The following is a 14,303-nucleotide window of genomic DNA, read 5'->3' as shown; positions in this document are numbered from 1 at the left end:
GTAGTACCAAAATTTGCAGTTTTGTTTGTCATGATCACTCCAAGACATGGTAGATGAGACTGCAGAGACAGGGTGATAAATAAACCTGTTTTCTTCACTTTCAGGTGTGAAAGCCCTCTTTCTACTCAAAAGCCTTGTACTTTACACATCCAAAGATCTGTTTTGCCCCAGAACTGTAGCAACAGCGTGTATTGAGGTGATTACTAGTGAATATTGTTACAAAGAAAAGTACCTCTGAAATAACCTACAAAGAATAAACTGATGACAAACAATAATCTCAGAAGCACTGCTGATTGTAGATATTCCTCAGGGTCTCCTAATTTACCTGTTTCTAATTACTTAAGGACTGGCCTTTGCTGAAGCAATTTAGCTCCTTAGGAGCGGGTGCAGCATCACTATAAGTCACTACAAGGAAAACAGAGAGAGGTCAGATATCTGGGAGGCCACATGTGAAAAATTCCCAACGTGGACAGCTTCATTTGGCTCCACTGAGACTAATCCCATGGCCAAAGTGAAACTTGCACTATGAATACCCTGATAAAGAAACCATGAAAGCAAAGTTTGATCAATTTTTAATGCATGTAAAACCATAAACTGTCTCATTCATGGTCCTTCCAGCTATCCTGGTTTACTTATATGTTGTATTTAAGCCTTAAAACTTATGGGAAAATCAGTATTAGAGTTATGTCTGAAAAATACTTAGGAGTTTTTTTAAATATCTGATACCAAATAACTTATAGAAGTTCCAGAAGTCTCACATTTCTGACACCTTAAGAATATTTTTTTCATATGGATAAAGTTGTTCTACAGGGCCCTTTAGGAGTTTTTAATATGTCTCATTAAATAACATTAATTTCATTAATTTCCATTTATTCTTACTCTGATGTTATGTACTAATTTTCCAGTACCACTATGTCCTTTAGATGCTATTTGAATTGACCTAAAACATGAGATGCAAATATTGGCCATCACTCTGCACAAGACTTGGTTATTTCCAACTATTTGCTATTTAATTTATGGATTGCATTCATATCTTCTTTCTTTTGGAGACATCTGCTCATGCTGGATTGTCTGGATTGTGTCTCTTGTGAATTGCATTTAGAAGCAAACTTGGCAAAACACTACCATGCCATCTTTCACTTTCAGCATTTTTATTAACATTATATCAATGTTCTCAAAGGTATGGAAGGGCTGTGAGCTGTCAGATTCTGCACGCACGTGTGCACACACACACACACACACACATGCACAGGTCCTCTCAGGACAATATGAGCACAGCCATAAGGAACAAACACAGGGAACATGTGAATCCATATAAAAAGGGAAATAAGAACTGCATTTTTTTCATTTTAAAGACAGCTATGGTTTAGGCTGGCATGCAGCTAAACATGAACAGCACCACAGAGCTGTTTGCTCACTGCCCCCAGTAGGATGGGGAAGAGAATAAGATAAAGGTAAAACTTGTGGGTAGAGAGAAGGTTTAATCAGACTGAATAGGAAGGGAAAATAATGAGAATTATGAAACAATGTACAAACCAAGTGATGCCCAGTGCAGCTGCTCGGCACCCAGTGAGCAATGCCCAGGCAGTCCCTGAACAGAAGGCTGCCACCCTCAGCCAGCTCCCCAGTTTTGCTGCCCAGCATGATGCCACATGGTATGGAACATCCCCTCGGTCAGCTGGGGTCAGCTGTCCCAGCTGTGTCCCCTCCCAGCTGCTTGTGCTGGCAGGGCAACATGAGAAGGTGAAGAGTCATTGATGAAGTGTCAGCCATGCTCAGCAATGACTAAATCATCAGTGTGTTAGCAACATTACTCTCGCCTTAAACCCAAAACACGGCACTGTACCAGCTACTAGGAATCAAAATAACTCTACCACAGCTGAAACCAGGACAAAGACTTAAAAGATATTGATGGGGATTTTGATAAGGTCCTGACAGTTTATTAGGCAATGGTTTCATAAACTTTTAAACAAGATTTAAGCATCTGGCCATCTTAAACATTTTTAAAAATATCTCAAGGAACCTATTTTAGGTGCACAGGATCTTTGCAAATATGACTATTAATGCTAAATCCAGTCATGTTTGAAATGAAGAGAAAGCTTTCAGTGGCCATTAGGTTGACTTTGAAGTTTGTTCTTTTTCCAAGAGACTGTTTACATCTCTTTTTTGGACTGCTGTGCTTTATGGCTTTTCTTATAGCAAATAACTCCTCACTGATAAATACTTCATAAACAGTTTTGCCCAAAGAGTTCATTTTCCCGCTGCTCTTCCAGTTTCTGTGGCCTCCTCCCTTGCTGCCTGCTCCCCATTTCCTCTTGGCTGCTTTTCCCTCTCCACCCTGCAGCTCATCCATTGCGTTACAGCAATTGCCCATTTCTTCCACTCCTTCTGGCCAGCTCCTGGGCAGTTTAGGTTTTTGAAGGGATTTCTTAAAGGTGTATTGCCATGAGTTTCACTAGGCCCTGGAGGTGATTGCATTACTATTTTAGAGCTACTTTTTCCTAAAACACAACAGTGATATGTTGAGAATTAGATCTGGGATTTAAAATTATTGTTGTCTTTCCAGTGCTTTTTTTCCTATACTGAGGTACTAGAGCTATTAAACGTAGTACAAAAGAAACAAGTTAATTGCATTAGGGCTAATAATTCATAATTCATTAATGGAAAAATGTGTTACACAAGAAATAAGCATAGCAATAACAGTACAAATCTGTATTTAGAACACCTTAACTGATTTCACTGCTAGCTCTTACTTGGAGGGTTAAGGTCATTTGAATAGATTGTCCCCTGTGGTGACAGATCATGCTTGTTTTCAATATATTTACTTAGATTTAAAGTTACATAGTTGAAAATAACATAAAATCTGTTATTTTTCTGTACACCATTGCAAATTATTCTGTAACTGTGGGCAAAGCCCTCTAATATAGCAGGATTTTTCTTGATAGGTGAGCTGATTTCATACCATTTTTATTTTGTCTGAGCCAATTTTCATTCCCAGGGCAAATGCTTATTTAGTGAAAATGGGATGAGAGCTTAAACCTGTCTAACTTTCTTCCACCTCAAGTGTTCAAAGAGGGTCAAAGTGCACCCTTCATCCTTGGAGCTGAAGCTCACTTGCTACTAATTTAGAAGTGAATGAGAGAAAATATTATTCAAATGTTGTATCTAAGAAACAGAGTTGTGAAACTCTGGCTTAAAAAATGTATTTTTTTTTTTTTTGCCACCACCATTTTGCCGTGATTTGTATTAACTGGGATTCTGTGTTCATTGATAAAATTTTACTACATGCATGCAGCATAGCCTCAATGAGAAATTGAATTTTTATCTGTTCAGAATTTTTCTTTTATAAATCAGTGTCCTTCTGGGAGAGCTAGTAATAGAAACCTAAGCTGCTAAAATGTGCTAGCAGTCTTAACTGTAAGAAAAAAATGTTTTATGTATGTGATTATAAATGGTAAATTCTGTACAGTGGCTGAAAGCTGGTTAAAAAATGAATCAGCTCTGATCCTGTTGATAGTGTTGTTTGCACAATTTAAAATGACCAGTAATTGTCTCACAGATGCATAGTAATTATAGTCTAAATGCAGATGTTTCCTTTTCCTTTACTGCCACCAGAGTCAGTCTTCAGAGTTGTATTGTGTAACATCCTACTGTGGCACATAAAAGTACATCTTTATATAGCAAGGGACTCCCTTATCCATTTGTATATATATATAACACTACACATGGGTATGATGCTGAAAGAATAGTTTGGCAGAGGCAAGTGTTCAGGTATTATCAAGCACTGGAATTAAGGTTACACGTGCAGCTGTAATTCAGTGGCTTATGCATCTGCGTTGTCATACACGCTTTAATGGTATGGTGGTGTGCTGGTTCTTCACAGGATGTACTCTGCGTTCACCACAGGGTGGAAGTGCTCTTAGGATGACTCTTATGTGTAGGAGTTCTACTGCAGAAGTTGTAAAGTGTATAAATGAATAAAACAGGAGATTGCAGGAAGACAGAGGATCTCTTATTTCTTTAAAAAGAGAGAGTGCTGCTTTGGAGATTGAAGGGTGGGCACAGGGACACTGTAAATAAGCTGAACAGCTGGTTTAAAACATTTTTTTATCTTCCATTTTCTAAGTGCCTAAATCAAAGCATGTAGCTGGGTTTATTGAAGTTCTTAAACTGCCATTCACCACTGAACTCTGTGTTCAGTGCTGTAGTCTGAGAATTATTAATATTAATGTAATATTAATTGCTCTTAAAAGTCAGATCCCTGGCATCTCAATTTGACCTAGGCAAAAAAAATTGACCTCTTGGTTGACTTTGCATGGAAGTAGTGATGAGCACAAAACCCCAGCCTATTAAATAATAGTTCCTTCTTCACACTGGTATTTGAATAGCATGAAGTAAGTTAAGTTCTAGGGCTGCCCATTGAACTGAGAATAACAAACAAAGTACTGAATAACTGTTTGTGGAGTGAATATCACCCATCATTTGCACTAGGTAAGAGCAAGACTTTTATTAAGAAAATTACTGAGGATGTAGTCGTATATGATCACATCATTATGACTGCATTGTAATATACAAATAAACAGGCTGAAGCAAGGCTGCATGGTGAACCTGAAGTCTGGGATTTGGTAACATTTTGTACTTAACTTTGCAGCCCTAAGAAAAGTACTTTAACAGGAATGTTGTGTTTAATTTCCCACTGCTGTTAAAAACCAAGTGGAAAAGCTCAGCTGTGTAGCACATTGGCAGGTTTTGACACTTTGACTTCAATATGGAAAATTCTGTTGGATTTCAGGGAGAGACTGATGGCATTTGTATTCCTCATATGAATCAGTAACGCAGGGGAGGAGGTATTTTTTTTTCTAGAGGAACTCTCAGCTATTTGCTAATGGCTGGAGTTGGTGTGAAATTTCCCTTTCCTTCCAGGCTTCTTAGGGCAATGAGCTTGTCTGTGCTCATTCTTCCCAAGCATGGCTGTTTCTGTCATGTCTCCTCCAGCCTGCTCCTGACCTGCCTCTGCTCCTTCCTTGCTGTTCAGTCCTCACTCCTCTGCTGACCTTGGCTCTTCTGCTTTTGCTCTTCAGTTCTTGTTTCAGTCCTTCATGTCACAGCCCTTCCCAGGTTCTCCTGGTCAGTGCTGTCATTGCTCTGAGGCATTTGTTCCAGCTGTCTCTTTGATTTCTGTGCCTCCCTGTGGCCCCTGGTTGCATACTCCATTCCTTGGCTCTAGTCTGTCTTCTCTGAAACCTTCACACACAAGTTCATACTCTCCTTGTTCATTAAACTGCCTTGTTCAAAGCCTCTTGCAGAGGCAGCTCTGGTTTCATGCCAGCATGTCAGACCCTGAGCTCTCCCCAGTTTGCTTCCTCCAGCACTGATGGTCACCGATCCCCACAGTTCCTTGCAGGTCCATTTCTCCTGTAGTCCTTATGCACAGAGCCTGCCGCTGCCTTGAATGCTTTCCAGCTGCAGCTCCCAGACTCTGTCAGTCTGTCCCTCAGGCTCTCAGTCCCGGTGTGTTCCTGCAGCCCTTTCCTGCAGAGTGCCGGTTCCGGTGTTTGTCCTCTCCACATTCACATCCCGGCTTCTTCCTCCCTCCCGCTGCCTGCGCACGGCCGAGCGACTCACGGAGAGCACAAACCAGGAGTCTCCTGCCTCAGGCCTGGACCTGCCTTGCCCTGCTCTCCATGCCTCTTGTCCACGTTGCCATCAACCTGAAACCATGGCCAGCAATGATTAAAAGCAAAGATTAGTTTTTCCTCTGGATCTCCAAGCTGGAAGGATCCTGGTGAGCTCCTTGGTGGGGATGGTAGGTGTCCCAGCTGTGGAGGTAAGAGCTGTGAGGGTGACATTTGCTTGGTCATTCTGTGATGGTGGCGTATTGGTGTGGCAGATCTGAAACCCCTGAGAGACTCTGTTCAGGGGGTGCCAGTCTGAAGGGATTTTTCAGAGATGATACATTGAAGACATTTTAGTTGAGAAATTTGAGCCCTGTTTAAAAAAGTCTGGCAAAATAATATTGGTGGTTACCTGAACACTAGGAATAGTTAAATCAAACTATCTACCTTTACAAAGAAGAACTGCTAGTAGGTGAGAAGAGATTAAAAGTTCACTTGCTCAGCAAAACCAAGAGAAGGTGAGAGGAGATGGGATGCAGGTTATGAATACATTGGGGAAGCAAAAAGATTATTTAAGGAAATGAACATTGTTGTTGAAAAAATCCCCTAAAAGACCAGGAATAAGGTTGAGGTGGCAACTAGAAGATCACTTGTAATCAAGACAGCAGGAAGTTCTGCACCAGTTTTCCTGTCAGAGTAGTGAGATCAAACACAAACTTTAAAAGCTTTACTTTATACTCCCTGATGCCAGGGATAGCAGATGATATTTATACCTCATCAAAGACTTATCACTCTGACAAATGTAGACAGATTTTTAACAAAGATGGCAAAAGACTTATGTCTAGCTTAAAGCATATTCATATTTGAAGTATCCATCCCAAAGCTTACAGTCTTCTCAAAAAAGATCACTGGGATTTTTTTAGTCTTTACAAATAACTACTGGATGTTTTCATAATCTTGCTCTCAGGCTTCTCAGTCAGCTTTGACTAAAAATTTTCAAGAAAATTAAACCTTGGGAAGGAAATATTTTCAAGCAAACTTAAGATAAAGAAACTCAAAATGGATTTTATAAGAGAAAATCTTATAATTTAATCATTAAAACCGATGTGTGTAATTATAAGAATATGTATTTTCAAATAGTTTAATGCTGATTGATTGCTGGATCGACTCTTTAAGTTTAGTTCTAAAACATGGATGATAGAATAAACCCCGAATGCTTATTTCCATCTTCTCCTACCTTTAGAAAGAAAGAATGTAAGTTCTCTCTACAGAGCAGGTGGGTGTTGTCTTGATGTTTGAAAAGCCTACCTGTTTGCAAAGACAGTTTAACATAGAGCCAGACCCTGGATGATCAGGAATTTCAGATTTAGTGTATTTGCCTTCCAGCTTCCTGCTTATTGCTTTATGACATTAAATACAGACCTAGAAACTCTGTAGTAATTTACATATTTCCTGATAACATAGGTACTTGGACGTATGGATGTCCTCTTAAGTGAGTGGCACAGAACCAAAGAAAACTATTGATTTTCTACATCTACATCTCCACTGGTGATTTTTTTTTTAAGTTCATCATCACTGGCTTTACATTGCTCTTGTTGGTACTTTAATTTGTGTGTGTTTTGAATTTTGATCTTTCCTGACAACATGCAGTCCCAAGGACTCACATAGCCTGATTACACACATTGGATGTTTTGTGTTCTGCATTTCATTATCATCTACCCAGGTTAAAGTGCTAAAGATTTACTAATGGGAACATTCAGCTGCCCTAGATTTTGTCTTAAATTTGTAAAGTTATTTTACTTTAAAAGTTGATCTACTTTAATATAATTCAGTCTGGGATGTTAAAGGGCAGAAATAGTCATTTGCTTTCAATTGATATTCTAAATTATTTTAAATTAAAAGGAATTTTGCTGAAACACACTGACTAAAACCATTATTTTAGTGCTTCATTTCTGTTGATATTTATCCATTTCCTGCAATAAGTATAATAAAACAAAAAATACATTCCAGGAATTCTGAGATAGTTTAGTATAAGTGAAATAACTCATAATGAAACTGAAAATTAAATGTCAGTCAGTGTTGACCTATACTTCCCACAGCTTCCAAAAAACGGCATGAAAGGACTGACTCACTGCAGCAGACAATCTTCTTAAAGATAAAATGTGAAAGTACAAATTATTTGATTAGAATTCAGCTGGCCAGCACAATCTCTGATGTGTCATAGGGTTGGGAAATTTTTGTAATATGAAGATAATTTGGTATCAGCCTTGCAGCAGCTTTTCCCAGCTGGTTTGCCTGACCGAGTTTGAAACCTGACCTGGGCTAATGCTTCTCTCCCCCAGGAATGACAGCGTGCAGTCCCCGCTGTTCTCGATCCTTTCAGCTCCCGTTCCCAGGTGCTTTCCTGTTCTCTGGCGGTGTGCAATGCTCAACACCATTTGCCAGCTACACTATCTTCCACTCAGTCTCTATCTGATCTTCTGCAGCGCCTCACCCATGACAAACAGCAATCCTTTCCCTCCTCAGGGGAAATCATTCGGCCTGGGAACTTGGCCGAATCCCTCTAACAAGAAGTATACGAAATGCTTCTTTGAAATCATGCCCGTTACTGGAAACCAGCTCGCTTTTTCAGCGCGGTTGCCAGCCTGACTCAGGCGGCTCCTGCGAATGCCCCGATGTGTGGGAGCCCGCCGGCAGCGGCAGAGGGAGCTCGGCTCGGCTCTGCTCCGCGCCGGGACTGGTGAGCGCTGTGCACCCCCGTGCGGCACCGGCAGCGGCAGCGGGCCGTGCCGGGATCCCCGCCCCTGGGTGCCGCCCGGATCCCCGCCGCATCCCGCCCCTGGGTGCCGCCCGGATCCTCGCCGCATCCCGCCCCTGGGTGCCGCCCGGATCCTCGCCGGCATCCCGCCCCTGGGTGCCGCCCGGATCCCCGCGGCATCCCGCCCCTGGGTGCCGCCCGGATCCTCGCCGGCATCCCGCCCCTGGGTGCCGCCCGGATCCCCGCCGGCATCCCGCCCCTGGGTGCCGCCCGGATCCCCGCCGCATCCCGCCCCTGGGTGCCGCCCGGATCCCCGCCGGCATCCCGCCCCTGGGTGCCGCCGCTCCGCCGGAGCCGCCACGGGCATGCAGAGAGGCCTCCGGCTGCAGGGTGCTACGGCAGGCAGAGAATAACTGGGCTGTGACCTTACAGGCCTTCAAGATAAGAGCAGTCAAGTCCTGACCCTTGCCAAGTCCCCAAGAGTAGGTTAAGGAAGGATGATCAATATTTTAGGGGATATAAAAAACACTTCACTCATGTTGCCCCCAAAAAGCATTGTGTGTTATTAACTGATGTTTTTCGCTTGCAGACAGCCATGTAATTTATACAGAAATAACAAAAGTGCCTTACATATTTTGATTTTAACAGAATATAACAACCTCCACCCCCTCCCAATGCTGTCCTAATGGGCCAGGAACTTTTTTCAGAATACTACTACAGATGTTCTGTGTTGTTTCCTATTTTTTAAACTGCTTAATATATTGCTCTGATAATGGAATGCTTATCTGGGACTTAGAACTCTATCATGGAAAATGAATATGCTAGAAACATAGACCCCAGTGGGATGAGCGGTACACAAACAGCGCCTGTGTGCAAAAGAGGAACAGTTACAGAATTCATATCAAAGCTCTTAATTTACTCAAGCAAAGCTCTTTAGTTTGTTATAAACACCTTTGGAGTAGCAAAGTAAATATACCTAGGTGTTCAATATCTCTGTGGACACATTACTCAGAAGCATCTCCATGCTGAATAAGAGAGTAGACTGTCATTAAGTCAGAAGTTGACATTTCTTATTGTTTTCCAGATTTTGTTGTTATGAAAAATTCCTTTCTAAACTTCCTACATTGCTCTGAAAATGAAACAACATGGTAATTTAAGAGTTAAAAAGCTAAAGTGGGTTTGGTTACTGCATGTGTCAATTAAGGTAGGATAACCTAAAAGCAGATAGCTAATTGTAATATACACAGATGCTAAAGACTGCTCTATCAGTGCCTGTTCATTTTGATTCTCATAAAATATGAGTGGAGTCTTCTCACACAGCTTATGTTCCAGTATTGTAGCAGAGCAGACTAAAAGGCAGAATCCTTTTCCCTAAAACTGACATCTCAGTAGACTGATGGTGCACAATGAACAACCACACAACAGTGCTTTTGGCTTCTACAGGTAGGAGGAGATGTTATGAAATATAATAATGGGCTGTGAAGGCCTCTTTTGAAAAAAGGAAACGCTAATGGATAAAATTTATAGCTTACTTTCGAAAATAAATCTGAGAGTTGAGAGATCTTTCCCCAAAACTTCAATAGCAATTGCCATTGTACTTTGTTCTTGCATATTTCAAGCTGCTACATAAATACTAACAAACTATGGCTATAGCACTTCACAACACTGTGTTTGGTCTCTTTCAAACTTTCATATTATAAGCTAGAAATGCAGAAGGTGGAAAAGATGAAAGTCAGAATCTGTCTCTGTGGGTCTGTGTGATCCAGAGATACTGAGGGTTGCTGCTCAGCCAAAAGAAGGTGCAGGCCTGAAGCAGGATGTTCAGAGCTGGGATTAAAGGCAACACTTTCTCTTCTGTGGCAAAATCTGGGGCTAAGGACAGGCTCAAGGAACCTAATCCCTGACTAAGCACATGAGAGGCCCTGGTAGCCCCAGCTGGAACAGCAAAGTGCCCTGCAGCAAGCTGAGCACTTGCAGCTCTTATCAGGAAGACACCTATATGTGACCATCCTGCTTTATGAGATCCAGTTTTAGTTTATTGTACAAACTGAGTGCCAAATAGTCTCTGCACTAAAACTAATTATGAAGGAAATCTGAGCTGGTATCAGACATCTCATGTTTCTGTTCTTCTGCACTTACCTTTTGCTCTCTCTACATCACAATATAGTGAACAAGAATTCAGTTAATTGGTTTTATGTATTCACTCCCTCCCTCACAACTCACACATTTCAAACTTCACCATGGAGTACTCTACGAAGAGAAAAGAGAGTTGGGATAGAAGTGAAGAGGATAAAACACTAATAGAAGGAAAAACACTAATAGATGCAAAAAACCACTAATAAGTGATCTCTTAGTATAACAGATTATTTAACTATATATTATTTTTTAATTTTATGCAGAGCAAAGAGTGCATCATGTTGTGTCTCTGGATTATGCAGATTCTGAGTTTTAAATGGGTAAAATACCCCCCATGACAGCTGACAGTACAAAACCATAAATTAGACAACAATAATACATTTAATCATATCTCAATCACTGTACAAATTTTTTCTTTAAGAAAAGGTACCCTTTAGGCTCCTTTATAGAAAAAAATAAAATTGAGAAAAGGGCTGCAATACAAGCCTAAAATACTATCTGGCTTAATATCAAATCTGGACTCTAGAATGGCTGAATGGGGCTGTTGCTGTGTAACAAAATATGCTGGTTTTAAACTGAAAGGGGGCAGGTTTAGATTAGATATAAGGAACTAATCCTTCACTGCAAGTTCCAGTGAGGCGCTGGAACAGGTTGCCCAGAGAAGCTGTGGAAGTGCTCAAGGCCAGGTTGGATGGGGCTTTGTGCAACCTGGTCTAGTGGAAGGCGTCCCTGCCCCCAGCAAGGGGGTTGGAACTAGATGCTCTTTAAAGGTCTCTTCCAACTCAAGCAATTATGTGAGCCTATGATTCTACTGCACCTGCAAAAGTTGACAGCACACACCTAAAATAATTGGATGAGCATCAGGTTGCACTTTTGAAAGGGGCTGTAACAGTAGCTCCCACATGAAATGACAAATCACACCCATCATTTTCTTGTGTCGTGCCTTGGAGAAACCACAAATCCCTTCAATCTGAATGTACAGAGTAAAAGTAATAGCACGTTGCTGTCCGTTGTGTCCTGATAACGTGTTTAATGATGTACCTTAAATTTCAACACGGTGCCGAACTGTTCACACATCTCCGTTTCCCACTTTACATAAACAGGGAAGCCAGACATGGCAGCAGTCCTCTCCCTGCATCAGTGTTTATTTACGTTTCCGGAAGAGCTCTTTTTTGAGTAGCTGGGAAGCCTAAAAGTGGATACAGTTTATACACCGAGATGAGTGGTTTGTTTGCCGAAGTCGCCTGGCAAAGTGTGACTTAAGGCTGCCCATCGTGCCCTGCTGCCCGGAGGGGCTGCTCTGAGGCATCGTGTTCCTTCCTTCCTTCCTTCCCTCCCCGGCTCCGTCCCGTTAGCCAGGCTCGCCCCGCGTTGGGCAGCGCGGGGCAGGGGGAGCCCGGGGCGGTGATGAACGGAGAGCCCGCCTCGGCTCCCGGCGGGCCGGGGTCTGTCCCGGGGGCGGATTTACCAGTAGCTCGGTGATTCGGTGATGGCAAATCTTTCCCTTGTCCTGGCGGGGGAGCCAAAAGCCTTCGATCTGTAGCAGGGAAGGTTGGTGGCTTTTTTTTTTTTTTTCGGCTGTTGTTGCTGCTGGGTTTATTGTTGGGGAAGTGGGAGGCTCATTTGCGAGCTGGTTGCCCAGCCGCAGGCCACGGCTCTAGCCCGACATCCCTCCAAATGCACTCCCGCTAAAGACCGGCTATTTTTTGGGGGATCACCCTCGGCACGCAGCACACGCACCCTTTCCCCCCTCTACATTCACACCAATGGTGAGCGGCGGCCCTCTCCGCTATCCTCCTTTTCCCGTGAGATGCTTTTCCACGCCACGCGGGGCGGGTATTCGCCGGCGCCACCTGAGGCCCTTCGTCCCGAGCTGCTCCCCACGCACCCTGTCTGTCTGTCTGTCTCCCCGTGCAGAGCTCCGGCAACGCGTCCTACCGATGCTCCATGTCGTCCTCCGCCGATTTCTCCGACGAGGAGGACTTCAGCCAGAGGTCGGGGACGGTGTCGCCGGCGCCGGGGGACACGCTGCCCTGGAACCTGCCCAAACACGAGAGGTCCAAGCGGAAGATCCAGGGCGGCTCGGTGCTGGACCCCGCCGAGCGGGCCGTGCTGCGCATCGCCGGTAAGGCGCGGCCGGGGGCGGCGGGGCAGGGGGCGGCCGGGGACACAGGGACCCCCGTCCCTTCTCTTTCCGAGCGCGGCCCCGCCGGGCGGTGACTAAGCTCTTTGGCCGCCTTTTCCGGCTGGGTGAACTGATGCGTGTGGAAGGCGAGCCGAAACACTCGCAGGTGCGCCCATTAAACTTTCATGCGAAAAAGCATCAGCGGCGGGGGCTGCAGCCGCGGCGGGGGCGGCTCAGCGGGGCCGGCGCTTTTTTCGGCCCACAAGGCCGAGGCAGCCCCCGGCCGCCCTGGCTGGAAGCGCCGCGGGACCGCCCGCAGCGCGGAGAGAGGCCGCGGCGGCCGATGATGCTCCGTGAGGGGCGGGGGACCAGCCCCGGGCTTTGTCCGCTCGGGGTGGACGGGGACCGGAGCGGAGCCGCCCCGGTGTGCCGGAGGCGCCAAAGGGCTCTGGTCCGCGGCCCGGCGACAATTGATGTCGAAAATAGGGCGGAGGTCCGCATCACCCTGGCGAAAGCTGGAAAACGCCTGTAAATGAATCCCAGAAAGATGAGGCGGTCCCCAGTGCTCCCCGGGGACACCGCTGTTGTTCTCCCCAACCACCCCGATTATATGCGCGTCTCCATGGGTCCCTGCCGGGACACCATTTCCCAGGGTAACCATTCCTAGCGGCGCTGTTAGCGGGGGCAGCGCTGCGGAGCCGGGCTCCCACCAGCCGCAGGATGCAGCCGCGACTGGGGCGTTGCGGAGCCGGCCCGACCGCCCGCGGATCCCTGCGGGCAGGGTGCGCAGGACGGGGCAGCTGCGGGCCGGGGCAGGGCAGCAGGGAGCGCAGGGCAGCAGGGAGCGCAGCGGAGCGGGGTCAGCGCCGGGGGACAGCGAGGGGACGCAGGCGCGGCGGTGACACCTGCGGCAGGGCCGCGCCCGCCCCGCCGGGACTGCGGGAGCTCCCGGCCCCGCCGGCTGCCGGCCTGGGGTCCCTCCCCGCTCGGTCCCTGCCCGAGAGTGCAGTGTCCCCACCGGCGCCGTCAGCGCTGCAGGCGTCGCGTCCCCGCCCCGGCAGCCGCCACCCTCCTCGTCTCGGGGGAGGCGGCGGTGGAGTCGCCGGCCCCGCGGGCGGTGCCTCGGCCATGGGGCTGGAGCCGGGGGCTGCGGCGGGAGGCCGGGCTGGTGCCGCCCCTCCGCGCTCCGAGGGGCGGCTGCCGAAACCCGAGCGAGCGAGCGGCCGCCCGCGGGGGCGTTCCCCTGGCCGGGCTGGCAGCGCCGCCCCCCGCCCGCCCCGCCCGCTGCTGCCGGGGCTTTTCTTGTGCCATCCCCGAGGCTGCCGGCCGCCCCGAGCCGCACCGGCGGGCAGGGCAGGGCTGGGCTGGGCGAGGCGAGCTGCTGGCCATGGCTGGCTACCTCTCCCCCGGCGCCTATTTCTACGCCGAGGAGCAGGAGTACCTGCAGGCCTACGAAGATGTCCTAGAGAGATACAAAGGTAGGGCAGCGCTCCCCGCCCGGCCGCTCTCCTGCCACGCCGGGTGTGGCGACTGCGGAGCCGGGAGGCGCTGGGGCCAGCTGGGGGACATGGGTGGCCCCGCGTCCCTGCGAGGGTCGGTCTGGGGACAAGGGACGTGGGCGGCGTGAGCGATGGATATAAATACCGTGTCACCTCACCAGTGTGTGACA

At 46.6% G+C, this 14,303-nt stretch overlaps 1 protein-coding gene across 4 annotated transcripts in view; it reads left to right on the top strand.

Annotated features, from left to right (window-relative positions):
• DST (dystonin) overlaps positions 1–14,303 on the top strand; it is a 289,185-nt gene that overhangs the window by 20,109 nt on the left and 254,773 nt on the right. For 3 of the 4 annotated variants that reach the window (XM_058802809.1, XM_058802808.1, XM_058802807.1), the window contains exon 1: positions 13,975–14,112. In XM_058802809.1, the coding sequence (XP_058658792.1) occupies positions 14,022–14,112 (91 nt within the window). In that variant the 5' untranslated portion in view covers positions 13,975–14,021. Of the gene's footprint in view, positions 1–12,426; positions 12,635–13,974; positions 14,113–14,303 lie in introns of those variants that run through there. The other variant, XM_058802805.1, reaches the window with a different exon arrangement.

The sequence above is a fragment of the Ammospiza caudacuta genome, chromosome 3 (assembly GCF_027887145.1).
Source record: "Ammospiza caudacuta isolate bAmmCau1 chromosome 3, bAmmCau1.pri, whole genome shotgun sequence".
NCBI lineage: Eukaryota > Metazoa > Chordata > Aves > Passeriformes > Passerellidae > Ammospiza > Ammospiza caudacuta.
Note: the sequence above shows the minus strand (reverse complement) of the source record. Positions and strands in the feature narration are given on the sequence as shown.